Source organism: Erythrolamprus reginae, chromosome 1 (assembly GCF_031021105.1).
Source record: "Erythrolamprus reginae isolate rEryReg1 chromosome 1, rEryReg1.hap1, whole genome shotgun sequence".
Lineage (NCBI taxonomy): Eukaryota > Metazoa > Chordata > Lepidosauria > Squamata > Dipsadidae > Erythrolamprus > Erythrolamprus reginae.
In genome coordinates this window covers 281692426-281710855 of record NC_091950.1, presented here as the reverse complement: position 1 = coordinate 281710855, position 18430 = coordinate 281692426, and the positions used below count along the sequence as shown (strand labels likewise).

At 44.3% G+C, this 18430-nt stretch overlaps 1 protein-coding gene across 3 annotated transcripts in view; it reads left to right on the top strand.

Moving 5' to 3' along the window:
* Nucleotides 1–18430, top strand: part of PHIP (pleckstrin homology domain interacting protein) — a 111532-nt gene that overhangs the window by 89121 nt on the left and 3981 nt on the right. For all 3 annotated transcript variants that reach the window (XM_070733093.1, XM_070733091.1, XM_070733092.1), the window contains exons 33-36: nucleotides 775–847; nucleotides 4439–4489; nucleotides 15115–15264; nucleotides 15533–15685. In XM_070733093.1, coding sequence (XP_070589194.1) covers nucleotides 775–847; nucleotides 4439–4489; nucleotides 15115–15264; nucleotides 15533–15685 — 427 coding nt within the window. The remainder of the gene's footprint in view (nucleotides 1–774; nucleotides 848–4438; nucleotides 4490–15114; nucleotides 15265–15532; nucleotides 15686–18430) is intronic.

Below are 18430 nucleotides of genomic sequence, written 5' to 3'. Positions count from 1 at the left end.
TTGAGCATCTTAAATTAGTGAATGTCACACATTTCCCCCAACTGAATGGAATTGGATCATCTTTTACTACCGCACCTGCAGCATCCCAGCTGCTTTCAATATTTATGGTTAAATAAAAGTTGCTAATAGTGGGTCAACTTCAGGTAGAGTAACTGTCTCCCTTATCCCTTCTTCTGAAGGCCTTAAAGCCATCAACCCTGAGTAACGCATATTATGACCAGTGTACTTTAGGACATAAGGAACAATTAGATACTAACAAATTAATTTCTGAGTTTTGTTTCTTCATCTTTGAAGTATTTCCTCACAGGAGGCAATTATTGGAGATTAAAACTCATTGTTATCAAAAGACTTCATGCATGACTTGAATGTATAAGTATTTACTAAGGATCCACATAATGGGCAGTGTATCCACATCATGAAACATGAAATTATCCAAACTTGTGAATAAAATACCTTTCATTCTATTAAGTTGAAAATTACCAAGAATTTTATTATATCTCCACACGAAGATTATCTGATTGACCAAATAGTGGTTTCAACTACTGACATTCCATAGTAGAGAGTTGAATGATTACTTTTGTTTTGTTTTGCTTTATTTTGTTGTTTACTTTAATCTGCATAATTATAGACAATTTTCAAAGTAATTCCTACAGTTATTTTCTATCACTAATTTTTAATGGTAAATCTCTGAATACAGCTTTTTTTAAAATTAGGGGGGGGGGGGTTGCTGAAAGTTTTCATGTGAATTACATGCTGTGTGTTGGTTTTGAACAGGGATCAGGCCTGTTATGATATAATCCCACTCTACAATACCATGAAGAAAAAAGTCTTGTCTGATTCAGAAGAGGTAAGCTAATTTAACATGCAATGCATTTTTAAAGAAAATGGTGATTATCTTTCAATATTACAGTGATCTCTCGATTAGCGCGGGGGTTACGTTCCAAGACCTCCCGCGCTAACCGATTTCCGCGTTATACTGGATGCGGAAGTAAAAACCACCATCTGCGCATGTGCGCCATTTTTTCATGGCCGCACATGCGCAGATGGTGGAGTTTGCGTGTGGGCGGCGGGGAAGACCAAGGGGAGGTTCCTTCAGCCGCCCAACAGCTGATCTGCTCCGCAGCGCGGAAGCAGCGAGGAGCCGAAGATGGGGTTTCCCCGTTGCCGCGCTGCGGAGCGGATCAGGTGTTGGGCGGCTGAAGGAACCTTCCCTTGGTCTTCCCGCCGCCCAGGCAAAGGGGAAACCCCAAGATCACTTGCCGCTTGCCGTATTGCAGCTTGGAGCCTTGCTTCGCCTCCTTCGCTGCAATACGGCAAGCGGCAAGCTGCCTGGGCGGCGCTGGGGCCATGCGGAGCCGCTCATCTAGGGGGGCGTGGACCGGCAAGGTGCCCTCCGCTCTCTCTCTTTCTCTCCCTGTTACCGGTGTGGTATAAGAGAGAGAAAGAAAGAGAAAGGAGGGCGACTTGCCAGTCCACGCCCCCCTGGATGAGCGGCCCCGCATGGCCCCAGCGCCGGACTCCGTTGCCGAACGCCGAAACCGGAAGGGGCGAGGTGGGGGGGGGAGAACGGGAGGCTCAGCATTCCGTCAGTCGCAGCGCTGGCTGTCAACTTTTCTTTTTAGCACTGGGGAGGCAAGTCAGCTCCTGCCCAGTTTTAAAAAGAAAAGTTGACAGCCAGTGCTGCGGCTGACGGAATGCTGAGCTTCCCGTTCTCTCTCCGCCCCCTCGCCCCTTCGCCCCCCTTTGTTCCTAGGAGAAGTGCTGGTGAGGAGCAGAAGGTCTGTCTTGCCTCAATCCCCAGCACTTCTCCTAGGAACACAGGGAGGCGAAGGGGCGAGGGGGGGGGGAGAGAAAACGGGAGGCTCAGCATTCCGTCAGTCGCAGCGCTGGCTGTCAACTTTTCTTTTTAGCACTGGGGAGGCAAGTCAGCTCCTGCCCAGTTTTAAAAAGAAAAGTTGACAGCCAGCGATTGTTCCGCTGCCGCCAGCATGGCCTGGCTGGCAGCGGAAGATGTAACGGAGCCCACGGGGGATTCGCCTTCCTCCCACCCGCAGCCGAGACTGATCGTGGGCTCCTTCGCAACCTCGGAGAGCTTCCAGGGCATGAAAGCTCACGAAAACCAGGAAGCTGTCCGAGGTTGCGAAGGAGCCCACGATCAGTCTCGGCTGCGGGCGGGAGGAAGGCGAATGCCACGGGGCTGGGCTCGGCTCCCCCCTCGGCTCCCCCCCTTACCAGCCCCGCCGCGGAAGGCTCCATTCTGTCCCCTGCCGGCCCGATTGAGCGGCTGGCGGTCTCCATTCAGGGAACCGGCACCCAGCGTCCCCACGCCGCCTCCACCTCCCGATAATGCGCCCAACCTCTGCCTCTCTCTTTCTCTCTCATATACCACGCCGGCAACAGGGAGAGAAAGAGAGAGAGAACTAGCGTGGACTTATTTTTTATTTTTTAATATTTTATTTTAATATTTTATTTTTTTAATTAATATTTTTTGAAAAACCGCGTTGCAGCGTTTCGCGCTAATCGAGACCGTGCTAATCGAGGGATCACTGTATATAATCTATTCTGCTTTTCAGACCAATACTGCAACCTAAAATTAGCATTGGCAATAGAAATAAAATACAATACCATAGACAACAATCTATACTACAAATTTTTAATGCAATATAAAATATATATTGGGAAGACAACTTCAGATAAGAATGCCAGTTATTTGTCATTTATAAAATACCTGTTAATAGTTTAAATGCAGTCCTTATTTACATGTATGGCTGTTCCAAATCTGAGTACAGGTAGTTTAGGGACTAAACTAGGACAGAAGGTCCCATGACCACAACTGCGCTAAGGATTTTATTTCAACTTTCCTTTCCTTCTGTTACCTTTCTGTGTGGAATGCTCACAGCAGTGCTTCGATAATTAATACCAAGGAAATTAATATTTTTATTGACATTAATTGGAGAGCAAGAGATTATAGGAGAGTAAGGCCATAATGAGAAATACACATAGAAAGGAAACTTTCTGCCTGCCTCACCCCCAACTTTTTTAACTAGGCAAACAAAAGCCAAAGCTGTAAAATAACTAAAATCTTACAAGCAGTAGCTGTGAGGTGGCTAATTAAGGTTACAGAGCTCAGCTTGTTAACTTGCACTTAGCACCTTTGGGAGAAATGTTGGGGGGAAAAGCAGTTCAGGAGATCACTTGTCTAAATAATTTATGCAAGGTGTGGAGAACAGAAAAAAATGGGTCAGTGACTGCAGTGGTTGTAAATGTGTTTCTTGGTTGCAAAATTATGATTTTCAGAGCCACTGCAATTTGTGTTGTTGCACAAGGTAGTTGATAAAGTCGGTAAGTCGGTAAAACCTGTATTACATCCCCAAGTACATGAGACTTAGAGATTCTATCTAGAAACTAATTTTATTTCTTAGAATATTATCTTTCAGATAGAATACAGTAAAAAAAGAGAGATGATCTGGTGTGTGCGCGCGCGGGCGTGTGTGTGTGTGTAAGTAAAGAAAATTAGATTAGTACCAAAGATTCATGTTATTTTTAGCCATAAACTAGTTTCCAGAATCTACATGTTGAAACTTTAGGAAGACATTTCCTTGTTATGTAATAAAAGAGTTGGAAGGGAATAATAATAATAATAATAATAATAATAATAATAATAATAATTATTATTATTTATTAGATTTGTATGCTGCCCCTCTCCTAAGACTCAGAGCGAATTAATTGTTCTGTCAGAAAATTTCTCCTTAGTTCTAAGTTGCTTCTCTCCTTGATTAGTTTCCATCCGTTGTTTCTTGTCCTGCCTTTGGGTGCTTTGGAGAATAGCTTGACTCTCTCTTTGTTGTGACAACCCCTTTGATATTGGAACACTGCTATTATGTCATCCTTAATCATTCTTTTCATTAATTAGATATACAGTATCCAATTCCCGCAACCATTGCTAGCTGATGAGGCCAGAACAAGGCCGAAATAGCGCTATCCTAGTCTCCCTTAATTTTAAAAATTCAGCAAAAACATGTATGTATGTATGTATGTATGTATGTATGTATGTATGTATGTATGTATGTATGTATATAGCTATAGCAAAATGTGTGCTGCGCCCAGTGATAGACAAGCAGAATTTCATTACTCGGTGATATTTTCTCCAAAAACATGTGACATCTATTTACACATATGGGTGGATGGGGAGGGGAGGGGAGATTCTGTTGCATTGATAGAAGCCATTTTATCATGGCTTCTGTATTACAATCAATAATTGGATTACAATCAGTGGGTTGTGCAGTTGCCATGTATGTTTTACCACATAACAAAAATGCAGAAACACATAATTCTTAGATACAAATGTAAGAAAAAACTATAAGGTTGTGTCAAAGTGAAATATTTCTCAAGCGCTGAATATTTCTACATCATATAATGGATATTTTGTTGCCCAAAGGAAGAAGAGAAAGATGCTGACATGCCCGGAACTTCCACTAGAAAGAGGAAGGTAAATTTTGTTCTAGATTTGTATTTCTGATTTGATAATCTGCAGTTAATAACTTGTAAGCTGCCCAGGGTCATTTTGTAGAGGAGAATGGCCTGTTTTTCGCAAAAATGGGACTGGTTTTGCCTTCTAATTACCCCATGACTGGAGGAGGAATTCTGGGAGTTGAAGTCCACAAGTCTTAAAGCTGTCAAGTTTGAAATGTGTAAAAAGTGTAAATGGTTGTAAAAAATATACATATTTGTAAAAAGTATTCTGCTACACTATTTTATATTACTACACTACTTGGTTCAGAATATTTTTCCTTGTTTTCCACCTCTAAAATCTATGTGCGTCTTATACTCCAGTGCATCTTATAGGTCAAAAAATGGGGTTGTGTCCTTGATATATAAAACTAGTCAAAGGATTAAAATATGTAACAGATGGGTTATTCATGGTATGCAAGTCCTACCATGTTGGATTTTAGTTTATTTATTTATTTATTTATTTATTTATTTATTTATTTATTTGCTGACCATTCTCCGTACTGAAGGAGTGGGTCCAGCAGTCACATGGGTTGCTCCTGTCCAATCCGTTGGAACTGAGCCTAGTATTAAAAAAGACTGCTGGATCCGCCCCTTCCCCAGAATTCGCTCAGTTCGCATCCTCGGATGTGTGTGAATGCTCGTTCCTCTCGATAAAACACCTTCCCTTCGATCTCTCTTCAATAGCAAGTAAGATTTTTCCATTACTCAGCTTGCCGGCAGTTTTTTTCTCAGCCCTACAGGGCTTTGAGTTGGGGGAGAAGTTAGCGGCTCAGCCATTTGCGGTTTTTCCCTTCGTGCTGTAGCCGCGGCCGGTTTGTTAATTCCGGCCTTGGAGGTCCTGCCGTGAGCAAGCTTTATTTTTTTCAACTAATTAAGGGCTATTTACCTCCCGCGGTGTGGGACTTGTTTTGTCTCCCGGGCTTAGTCGCTCCTATTGCAAATAACGGAGCAGTTATTTTGGCGCCAAGGCTCTGACGCCCAGTAAGTTGCACTTTCGGTTCTGCCCTAAGGGGTCGGCCATTAGTGCCTACAGCCCGCCGCCTGACCCTGGAGTCGTCGCTTTGAGTTCCCTCGGGCCTATTCTCCACGGAAGTGGCCTCCAACCAGTGTGCCTTGGTTTTTCTTAAAGTTAAGTTAGTGAGGCCTGCCACGCTGCACTTAAGGACAAGAACTCTTGGTATCGCCCAGGATTGCCTCTTAAGGCGCAGCTGCTCCTGGGCCTAGGAGCAGGGTCACCTATCCTCTTGGGAATTCCACAAAATAATTCTTCTCTCCCCTATTTTTTGGCTCAAGCCTTGTCTTCTGTAATTGCTCAGACTATGGCTTCCCTTCCCAAGAGAGGCACTACCAAAGGTTCCAAAGAGGTTAGGCCTACTGGTAATCCTTCTGAGCTTCCCCAGGCCTCTTCCTCCTCTTCCTCAGGCTCTCAGTCTTTAGCCAAGCCCACTAGGGCTGAGAAGAGAAGGGACCTAGCCCTACAAAAAATACATGATAAATCAGCCAAACGTTTTAAGGTGCAGGCCCAAGTGCATATCAACCCTACCCCCCCGGAGGCCTCTAACCTGCCTCCCTCTGGGGTACCTGTGCTATCCCTGGATGAGCCAAACCTAAATCCACCCCAACCTAACCTATGGGGTTTAGGTCCAGAGGAGCCAGATATTACCGAGGATTTCCCCCAGCCAGAACCTGTTCAGGGCCTCAGGGATCCTCAGGCTTTTCCGGCTGATATTTCTTCCTTGCCACCGGAGTTTCAGTCTATCTTGACTATTCTGACTAACACTATTGATGCTAGACTCTCATCTTTAAATGTACCTCCTCTGCCTCATCCTCCCCCTCGCTCCTCCCGTCCCGTGAGTTCTTCTCCTTCCTACAGAGCCCCAGTCATGGAGGTCTCTGACTCCTCTCAGGAAGAGGATGAGGACGTGGATGCAGAAGAGGATGATGACCCCTTTCAGCGTCTGTCGGAGGATGAGGAATCTCAGATTAAGATTCCAGCCCCAGCTGCTATTTTCCCTTCGCAGCTTTTCAAATCTCTCCTGCTAAAAGCTAGAGTATCCACGGGGCTAGCCGGGCAAGAGAAGCAAGCTACTCCTTCCACAGACCCCCCAGAGGAAAATCTTCCTTACTTCATGGAGGAACAGGAAGACAATGAGGTAATTCCTATGCCCAAGTTGTTTAAGGATGCCTTGCTTAAACAGTGGGACCACCCAACCATAGGCTTCACTCCCACTCCCAAGGACAAGAAGCTCTACAAGCTCTCCCCCTCCTATGAGGAACTCCTAACATGTCCCAGGCCAGATGAACCAGTGAAGACGCTCCACTCAACGGCTGCCATGCCTGGCGAGGCAGAGGAGGTCCTCCGGCCAGAGGACAAACGACTTGAACAAATGCTCAAAAGAAGTCTCCTTGCAGACTCATGGGCCATTAAGAGTGCTGCAGCGGCATCCTTCTTTTCCAGAGCTATGCTCTTATGGCTTCGTCAGCTCCAACTACACCTGCCTCCAGATGACTTACGGGGCCAACAGGATTTCAACAAAATTTTCGCAGCTGCCCAATATATAGCAGATGCTACTCTCCAATCTTCCAGATTTGCAGCCAGATCAGTAGCAGCCTCCACAACGGCCAGAAGGCTTCTATGGCTCCGCCCTTGGCAGGCGGGGGTAAGACAGAAATGGCAGTTAGCTATGGGTCCACTGAAACGTAACCTCCTCTTCGGAGATCTTCTGGACCCTCTCCTTACGGAAAACGCAGACAAGAAAAAGGTCTTGGGACCTACCACCAAGAAGGCCCCGAAACCGCAGTCCTTTCGGCGCACCGGGCGTCAGCAGGATCAAAGCTTCGCATTTCACAAGAGCCCAGGTCAGTATTCCCCTCGCTTTCGATCCCAAGCTAGAACCACCAGGGGCAGAGGGTCCCGCTATCAGAGAGGATCCTCTACTACCAGAACTTCCAAAAGAACCAGATGGTAAGTTTTCTCACCTGCCTATAGGCGGTCGCCTAGCCTGGTTCTCTTCCGCCTGGCACCGCTCTTGTAAGGACCCCTGGGTCATTGACACAGTGGAAAGGGGCCTAAGGTTAGAGTTTATTTCTTCTCCCCCTAACCGTTTTATTTCTTGTCCCTCTCCCAGTTCCTCTCCATCTCGTATTCGAATGGAGGAGGCTATTTCTCATTTGTTGACTATTAGAGCTATTCAACCGGTCCCCTCTCTCCAGAGAGGTTTAGGCTTCTATTCCATCCTCTTCATGGTCCCTAAGACTTCTGGAGGCTGGAGAGCCATCTTGGACCTAAAGAAATTAAACCGCTTCATTAAATATAGAAAATTCAAAATGCACTCCCTATCTTCCATTTTATCAGCTCTTCATCGAGGAGACTTTATGGTGTCTCTAGATCTCACTGAGGCCTACCTCCATATCCCCATTGCCAAGGTCCATAGGAGATTTCTGCGCTTTGCCTTTCAAGGCAGGCATTTTCAGTATAGGGCTATGCCTTTTGGGCTCTCCTCAGCTCCCAGGGTTTTCACTAAACTCTTGGGATCCTTGGCGGCTCATATCCGGGCCTCTCCCATTCATATTTTATGTTGTTTAGATGACATTTTAATTCATGGTAATTCCAGAGCTGGTGTAGCTGCAGACCTCTCCTCTACCATGTCGGTTCTACAGAACCATGGTTTTTCCATAAACCTTAACAAGAGTCATCTTGATCCATCCACTTCCATCCTGCATCTGGGGACTATCATTAATTCCGAAATATCCCAGGTTTTTCTCTCCAATGAGAGAAAACGCAGCATTTTGGATCTCATTGCTCGCATCCTGCCCCAGCAATCGGCCTCCATTGTCACCCTATCCTCCCTTTTGGGTAAGATGGTGTCATGTATTGGTATTGTTCCCTGGGCCCGCCTTCACGCCAGGGAACTTCAATGGCTACTATTACCATTTCAGAGATCAGGCCACAGCAACTCGAACCGACGCATCACCATCCCACCGACGGTTCGCAGATCCCTCAAGTGGTGGACTTCTCCAGCCCTAGACAAGGGATCCCCCTTCCGGTGTCCCGACCAGTTTGTAGTCACCACAGATGCCAGCCTCTCGGGCTGGGGAGCCCACGCCCAAGGTCTTTTAGCTCAGGGCACATGGTCACCGGAGGAGGCTTCCAAGCCCATCAATTGGCTAGAATTAAGAGCCGTGTCTCTAGCTCTAAAGCAATTCCAACCTCACATATCCAACCAACATGTGCTGATTCTCACCGACAATATAGCCACCAAAAGCCATATTTGCAGACAGGGAGGCACAAGATCCAAGGCCCTCATGAGGGAGGCCCTGAAGTTGGGTCTTTGGGCAGAGAAAAATCTCCAATCGCTTCTAGCCGATCACATCTCGGGGAGCCTCAACGTCCAAGCGGACTGGCTCTCACGAGCCACCATAGATCCAGGCGAGTGGAATCTCCATCAGTTACTGTTCCACCAAATCTGCCTCAGGTTCGGCCATCCAGTGTTGGATCTATTCGCGACCAGAGACAATACCCAGCTTCCCCGCTTCATCTCCAGGTTCCCGTCTCCGGGAGCGGAGGCAGTCAATGCCCTCAGGAGTCCTTGGCCTCCAGGCCTACTGTATGCCTTCCCTCCAATTCCAATTCTGCCAGACGTGATCAACAAAATCCTCCTGGAGAAAGCACGTGTAATCCTGATTGCCCCTCACTGGCCTCGCAGGCCCTGGTTCGCGGACCTTCAACAACTGTCCGTCCAGGACCCCTGGCGACTCCCCGCTTCGGAGGATATGTTGCGGCAGGGGGCCTCCTTCCATCCGGATCCAGAGTGGTTCCACCTCACCGCCTGGCTGTTATCCGGAGGGACTTAGACCTGCGAGGGTATGACCCAGACACAGTGGAAATCATTCTGAAATCTAGAAGGGGGTCTACCAATCGGATCTACGACCATACTTGGTCCAAATTTCATCAGTGGTGCTCGCAGGAGGGCTTATCCCCCCTGTGTCTTCCCATACACAGGATAATCGCCTTCCTTATGAAAGGTTTCCACCAAGGTCTCTCTACCAGCACCATCCGCCGCCATCTGGCCGCTATCTCTTCCGTCTTGGCGGGGCCTCGCAGGCAGCCCCTACGCTCCCTTCCAGAAATCCAGGAATTTCTAAGAGGAGTGGCCAATCTCAGGCCTTCTAAAATCCACAGATATCCAACCTGGGACTTGCCACGGGTTCTCCACTCTCTTACTCAAGCACCTTACGAACCCCTGAACTCTGCGTCCCTCAGGTACCTATCCTTCAAGGTAGCATTCCTGGTGGCGATTACTTCCGCCCGACGCATATCTGAGTTGGCAGCCCTTTCTATCAGACAGGACCTCTGTCAGTTTCATCAGGATAAGGTGGTTCTGCGGCTGGACCCCACCTTTCTACCCAAGGTCAGTTCCATGTTCCACAGATCTCAGGATATCGTTTTACCTTCTTTCTGTCTCCAACGAGAGCATCCCCTGGCGATTAGATGGCACACTCTAGATCTCACTAGAGCGCTAAAGATTTATATCCAACGCACAAGATCCATCCGGAGATCTGAAGCACTCTTCATAGCCTACCATCCCAGATCCTTGGGATCCAGAGTGTCTTCCACAGTAATAGGTCGTTGGATCAGAGGGGCCATCTCAAAGGCCTACGAGACAGCTTCCCTCTCCATTCCAAGGAATATTACAGCGCATTCCACCAGAAGTGCTGCCACATCTGCCGCTTGGGCGACTCAGGCTCCGTTGGAAGAAGTCTGCAAAGCAGCCACTTGGGCCTCGCCAAATTCCTTTATAAAACACTACAAGATTGATTCGTACGCATCAGCAGACGCTGCCTTCGGAAGAAGAGTACTCCAATCCGTTATCTCTCACGATAGCAATGTACTCCCACCCTAGGGACCTATCTCTTGGGTATGTCCCATGTGACTGCTGGACCCACTCCTTCAGTACGGAGAATAGGCGTTGATTGCTTACCTGAACGCCTCTTCTCGTACGGTGAGTGGGTACAGCAGTCACTTCCCTCCCTTGTGTGGTCTTCTTTACCTTCTATTCTAATTTCTTATAACACATGAGAGTTGAACATTAAAGAGCTTCACTACTGAGCCTAGTCTACGGATTCGCGAATTCTGGGGAAGGGGCGGATCCAGCAGTCTTTTTTAATACTAGGCTCAGTTCCAACGGATTGGACAGGAGCAACCCATGTGACTGCTGTACCCACTCACCGTACGAGAAGAGGCGTTCAGGTAAGCAATCAACGCCTATTTTCACCCCCCCCCCCCAAAAAAAAAAATTGGGTGGGCAAAGTGTCTAGGAAACCTGCAGATAGCTCTTGGGTGCTGTTTTTGCCTGTTTTTCACAAACATTTTTTGCCTTCCCCCAGTCCCCAGCACATTTTTGTGAAAAATCGCCCATTTTGGGGGTGGGGGTGTCTGGGCTCTGCAGAGTACCCAGACCCTTTTCCCAGCACATTTTTGCGAAAAATGGTTTATTCCTCGCAAAACGGGCATTTTTTGCCATTTCCCAGCACCCAAGAGCTGTCTGCACGCTCCCCAGACCCTTTCCCCACCACATTTTTGTGAAAAAACCAGGGGAAAAATGGTCCATTTTTTGCAAAAACAGGCATTTTTGCCATCTCCAGCACCCAGGAGCTCTCTGCAGCCAGTGGCCAGGGCTTTTGGAAGGGAAAAATGGCTGCATTCAGTGTATAAAATGCACTGTATGACATTTGTGTATAAGACTGCATATAAGACATTTCCACCCACTTTTGTTTTTTTGGGGGGTGGGGAGAGAGATGCGTCTTATAAATGGTAATAGTACTAGAAGAAACCTCAGAAGTTAATCATTGCTCAGAGTGACTTCCACAAAGGCATTGTAACAGATGGCTATCCAGCTTTGGCCTGGTAAAACAGTGTTTGGGAACATTTCCTTTCCTTTCCTTTTCTCTTTTTCTTTCTTTTTTTTCTTTCTTTCTTTCTTTCGCATATATAAGATAACAGATAAAAGTATAAACATGATTTTGAATACGTGAAAAAGCTACAAATTTTTGAAAAAGGGACATTAGGACAGGAATGGTAGGCACATTGGTGCGCTATGCATGCCCCTTACAGACCTCTTATGGATGTGGTGAGGTCAACAGTAGACAATCTAAGGTTAATTTTTTTTGGATTTGGAGTGGAAACCATAGAGTCAGGTAGCACATTCCAGACATTGACCACTCTGTTGCTAAAGTCATATTTTCTGCAGTTGAATGGCTGCAGGGGTGCAGGGGTTAAGGGATGGCTGTAAACAGCTATTACAGAACAAGATTCATGAATCCAGGGAAGGATACAAGTGTGATCCAGTGTCAGGTGCCCAATAAACAGAGACCAAACATAACTCTGCCTTTATTACACTTGCTATAGGTTGTGTAGGAGAGTTCCTTTATAGGCTTTCAAATTATATTATCCTAGCATTTAAGATATTTTCAGAAATCCAAGTGATTCCTGTTTTCTTAGGTTGACACCTTGCTTTTGATATTTCTCTTTTTTCTTTTTATATCTTTTTGATTTTTCGAAGATGTCCAGGATGGCAAGTTATACCACTGGTTGATAACTCAGGTGTCTATGGAAATTCTCAGTCATCCAGGTCATGGTTGTCCCAAAGGTGCTTTTTCAAGAGACAACTTTAAGAAAACCCCCAAAAGTCCATTTGCCTTTTGAAAAAGCACCTTTGGGTCTTACAGTCAAGATATTTTTCTAGTTTCAATTCATTAGTTCTGGTTCTAACCTCTGGTGCAACACAAAATAACATGTATCTCTCTGTCTTGTTTAGACTGAACTTTATTCAATTCATTTAATCATCCTTCCTGGGATTTGGTTTCTATTGTCTTCATAAAGTTTGTCAGGTGTATTGATGTCTCTTTTATGCAGAACTTCACACAATATCTCACAAGGGATATAACTAAGGAATGTGTTTTCCATAGCAAAATGTTTGGTTCATGTTCAACTATCAAAACATTTATATCTTTTTCACATGTATTACTGCTTTTGATTTCCTCTGCCCCCATGCAAGACTTTTCTTCCTGTTTTACCCAGTATTCAAGCTGTTTTTTAGTGTATATAAATGTAATAAATAAGTGTTGCCCTATGCCTAACATGATATGGAGCTACTTATAAGTACTTTGTAGTCATGACCAAGATGTCTTAGTCAAGTGTTCCAACAACCAAGATTTTAATCCTTCCAGCTGCTAAAAAACAGGTTGCGAGTAATGTTGGGTGAACCAAACTTGCATAGTTCAGGTCCGCGCAGAACTTTGCGGTGTTCGGCATACTTTTTTAAAAAGTCCGTGTTCAGGTTCGGCATTCGCTCGAACACTGCAGTGGGCGGGAGGGAGAGGCGGGGAGGGCTCTGACTCAGTGAAGCTGGCTGAGGAACTCGGGGAGTTGAAGTCCACAAAGTCTTAAAGTGGCCAAAGTTGGACTAAATATATAAGGAAGTCAAGGCCACGACACCGCCTTGCTTTTCCTGCAACCCAGGGCAATACTGATTGGCTGCCAAGCAGGAAACAAAACCAAAGTCTGCACCAATCGATTTTGGCGCCCATTGCCCAGGGCAGCCTTAGCTCACCCCGGCGCTCTTTGGTAAGGGGAGGGGGGCGGGTTCTGTGTTGATGTAGGCCCTGCCCTCCTGCAGCCTGCGGCCACCTCTCAGACAAAACCTTCATGCAGCGCAGGCCAGGAATCCGTGTGCGTGCCGATCTCCTTTTATTTCTTACAGAAAAGGCTCGGACGCCGCAGCTGCACCTCCTCCTTTAATTTCTTTCGCCATCACATGCACGATCATGTCAGTGAAAAAGTAGAAGATGGGGTTGGCGTTGGAGCAGCTCAAGCAACAGACCACCATGGTGGCTGATGACCATGATGGCTGACTCAGAGCCCTCCCTGCCTCCCCATCCCGCCCACCACCTGCTTGAAGCTGCCAGCCGGGATCCTGAATAGCCAGCCGGCAGAACCTGCCTGCCGAGCCCTCTTGCCTGGCGGAAGGAGAAGCGCTGGAGGGGTGTGTGTCAGGCTCCTCACCCATTTGATGGAGCCTGACACCCCCGTCCTGCACATACACCTGTGTTTGTGTGCTTACTTAAAACAAGAAAACAAAAGCCCCACACTACAATATTTTCACCAAGACATTCCCCCCCCCGGAAGCCTTAAGTCTCCTTTATGCCCCTTTTCCCTTTATTCGTTTTTTTCATTTTCATCCTTCGGTTCTGAAACCAGATCTTAACCTGCCTCTCCATGAGGTTTAAAATCCTCGCCACCTCACAGTGAGGTACATGTTAAAGAGGAATTCCTTTTCAAGTTCCAGAGTCTAGAATTTGGTGTAAGGGCAACGCTTTTCCCTGGTGGAGTGAGCCTGTATCCAGTTCGTGGCTGGGTTATTTGAGCCAAGCTGCTGCTGTGGCTGCTCCTCTTTTTCTTCCTTGAGGTTGCTGAGCAGGCTGCCTCCAGAGGCCGGCTTGGCCAGGCTGAGGCCGGCATTGCTGGCTGGGGAGGTGAGAGTGGGCGTGCCCAGTCTGTCAGTCACCTTTCTGTCCACTGCTGCCAGAAAGGAGCTGTCGCCCGTGTAGTCGGCCCCGCGGGAACAGCCCGCAGGGGAGGAGAAGCTCTCAATCCGCGGGGCCAGGGAACCGGAGGTGCAGGACGGGACGGAGGCAGTCGAAGTGAAGGCCCATTGCTCAAGCGATGCGGAGACGGTGGGCTCCGGCTTGCCCATCCCGTAGAGGCGTCTGGCGGGAGGCGAAACGCTGGAGGGATGTGTGTCAGGCTCCATCAAACGGGCGATGGCTGGGAGCCGCCGAAAATCTTTCTCATTTTGGCAGCTCCCGGCCATCGCCTGTTTGATGGAACCTGACACCACCCCCTCCAGCGCTTCGCCCCTCGCCAGGCAAGACAGCTGAGGAGGCAGGTTCTGCCACAAGAACTTATGAGCCGTGGCGGCAAACGCAATTTAGCTTTCCAGCTCGTAGCCCACTGCTGCCTCCCTCCCAGCGCTTCACATCCCGCCAGGCCAGAGGTGTTCGGGTTCGGCGAACCTACCCGAACTCCGATGTCAAGTTCGTCTGAACCCGCCAAACCCGAACTTCAACGGGTTCACCAACACTAGTTGTGAGGCCTTTTTAAAAAATAGAAATTATGTACTAAAGATTTGTTACACACTCAATGTCTGAAACTTAAATGCATATTTTTATTTGTTTGTTTGTTTACTGGATTTATATGCCACCCCTTTCCAGGGACTTGGGGCGGCTATGGTATCCCCAAAGAATCTATGTCATTGAGAAGGAACAGTTAACAGGGAGGTTTAGTAAAACCATAAATAAAGCTGAGTTAACTTTAGACTAAATAAAACTGATTTAATTGATTGAGTCAGCTCAGATCTTCTGCATGACAAGCTTTCCTACTCCCCATTTATTCCTATTCATATCTCATATTTATGTGTTTAATAATTATAAAACTGTTCTATAACAATTTGGATAATTATAAATTGGAATTTCAGCAAGGGAATATGTAATAAAAGACAGTAACAAAAACATAATAAAAGCTGTTTGAAATTGCCATTACAGGAACATCAGCCAAAGAGAAGGCTGCGTAACAGAGCTCAGTCGTATGATGTTCAGGCATGGAAGAGGCAATGTCAGGAATTGTTAAATCTGATTTTTCAGTGTGAAGATTCTGAACCTTTTCGCCAACCAGTGGATCTTATTGAGTATCCAGTGAGTATTGAAAAACCTTAGCATTATACTGAAACATTCCTCTTAAAAATTGAAGTAGAAGAATGACTATCCTATTTTTTAAAGCAATCAACAAATATTTAAATTTGAAGAAGTATCAGGTATTTTATACGTGGATTTTGCTCTTGGACATGCAAGGTTTTATCAAAGATTTTCAGTGTTTACAATGCTTTTAAGTGACAGTTACTGCACTATTCTTTTTATCTTATTTTTAAAAATATTAATTATTGACATTTGTGCTTTTTAAAAGGATTACCGAGACATTATTGATACACCAATGGATTTTGCAACAGTGCGAGAAACCTTAGAAGCAGGAAACTATGAATCGCCAACGGAGTTATGTAAAGATGTCAGACTGATTTTCAGCAATTCCAAAGTTTATACACCATGCAAAAGATCAAGGGTATGGCTTCACAGCTTATATCTAAAATGTATTAATATTGCACCATGGATGTGTTTATTCCTCTGAATGTTAATTATATTTGTTATTTTTGACATGGTTAAAAGAAGTATAGAGAAGTTCTACAATCCAAGTTTGGATTTGATTTGTTAACTGGTTCTAGAGTAAGATTTTGAAAAATAAAACTTTTTCCTTTCATAATAATCTATCTGAGGGAAAATATTTCAAAAAGCTAGAGGCAAGAATAAAGTATGGATAAAATTCCATAGAAATTAGTTCAAGGCATTGCCATCAACTAACTTAAAAATCCCACTCTTTTAATATCTCTCTGGTACTTGGTTTTGCAATAGATTTTGATGGCATTGGCAATAATATAGTACTAGAGATTGTGGAGGTAAAATTTTACATGGAAGGGAAGAAATGGATATTGCTATAGAATGATATAGCTCTTCCCAGAATATTATAGATCTGATTTTTTTGAGGGTTGAGTCAGAAGCTAAATTATCACCAGTCTTTTCATTAAATATTGATGAACATGGTACTATGAAAATTATGAATAATATTACATGATGTTTTGCCTATAGCCAAGCACTTCTGCCAGAGTTACTTTCAGAAGAAACATGGGCAGTCACTTACCAAATGTGAAAAACCAAGAAACCACAGTTAATAGAATCAGAGGAAAGCAACTTTTCATCCATAGGCCATCTCTGATAATTAAAATAAAAATGTTTTCCTTCTTCTAAAGATTTATTTTTTAACTTCTTAGAATCTGGAAAAGGGTTCAGTTCAGATAATCTTAAATTTGATATTGAAAGTTTCTGAGCCTGCTTTGTGAGTTTGTACATATTTTTTCAGAGATACAGAAGGTTTCTGTTTATATTCACACATTTTCTGAAACTACATTGCTTTATTATCTTTATTTTCAATATTGAATTCATTTAAATTGGAGTAAATTGGAGTATGAAGTTACTTCTGAATTAGATATCTCAAAAAATTAAAATCGGATTAACTTGGGTCAGCGGCTTAATGCAGTAATATAGTAAAAACATTTATGTGACTGCTCAAAATGATATCACATGGAACATCATATGGGCCAAATGATAAAAAAAATATTAAAGAACTTTAGACCATTTAGGCATTTTCATTTTCCAAGATAATATGGTTGGGTTGACCCAAGATGGCCAAGATCAGTCTGAAGTATTTCCTTTTTTGTGCAAATATACTATTATGCATTTTTGCTTTTTTCTTGATGGTGTGAATTTATTCTTTAGAGATTAATATTGGAAAAACAGGAAAGATTTAAAATAGATAGTTAGCTTCTTTCACTTCATTTTCCAATGTGGACAAAACATTTGTTTCATGAGCTTAATTTTTAGCACACACTAGAACATGATTAGGTCAAAATATTGAAATATGCAGAAATATTTCACATTGAGATGTTAAGGCCCTGAAATGCTCTGTTTTGATCTTGGGTAACAATAGTTAACTATTAAAAGTTATCCAAACTCAAATGAGTTACTGCAACTGTAAAAATAGGTTAGAGTGGCCATTCTTGGCTGCTTCTGGCACTGTCAAAATGAAGTTTGAACACTTTCTTGTGGTTTTAGTAAGACTATTAAGGGTGACACAGGGTAAGGTTTGGTAGGGAAGCTTTGCCTATTTGCTGATGACTCTAAAGTGTGCAATAGGGTTGATATTCCTGGAGGTGTCTGTAATATGGTAAATGATTTAGCTTTACTAGATAAATGGTCAAAGCAATGGAAACTGCAGTTTAATGTTTCCAAATGTAAAATAATGCACTTGGGGAAAAGGAATCCTCAATCTAAGTATTGTACTGGCAGTTCTGTGTTAGCAAAAACTTCAGAAGAGAAGGATTTATGGATAATGATTTCTGACAGTTTCAAAATGGGTGAGCAGTGTGGTCAGGCGGTAGGAAAAGCAAGTAGGATGCTTGGCTGCATAGCTAGAGGTATAACGAGCAGGAAGAGGGAGATTGTAATTCCGCTATATAGTGAGACCACATTTGGAATACTGTGTTCAGTTCTGGAGACCTCACCTACAAAAAGATATTGACAAAATTGAACGGGTCCAAAGATGGGCTACAAAAATGGTGGAAGGTCTTAAGCATAAAACGTATCAGGAAAGACTTAATGAATTCAATCTGTATAGTCTAGTGGACAGAAGGAAAAGGGGGGACATGATTGAAACATTTAAATATGTCAAAGGGTTAAATAAGGTTCAGGACGGAAGTGTTTTAATAGGAAAGTGAACACAAGAACAAGGGGACACAATCTGAAGTTAGTTGGGGGAAAGATCAAAAGCAATATGAGAAAATATTATTTTACTGAAAGAGTAGTAGATCCTTGGAACAAACTTCCAGCAGACGTGGTTGGTAAATCCACAGTAACTAAATTTAAACATGCCTGGGATAAACATATATCCATCCTAAGATAAAATACAAAAAATAGTATAAGGGCAGACTAGATGGATCATGAGGTCTTTTTCTGCCGTCAGTCTTCTATGTTTCTATGAAAATGTTTTGACCTTGAAACATATTCCACATAAGTAATTATTAATAGCTACATTAATCATTTTATTTTCATTCCTTTATACAAAATTATTCTACATGCTGGAATACTGTAGATTTTTAAATTTATATTAGTGTGTTAGTGTTTAATGAAGCGCTGACAAATATAAATAGTTAAATTAGACAACAGGGCAAGAGTTAGTATGTGTTTTATTCATGAA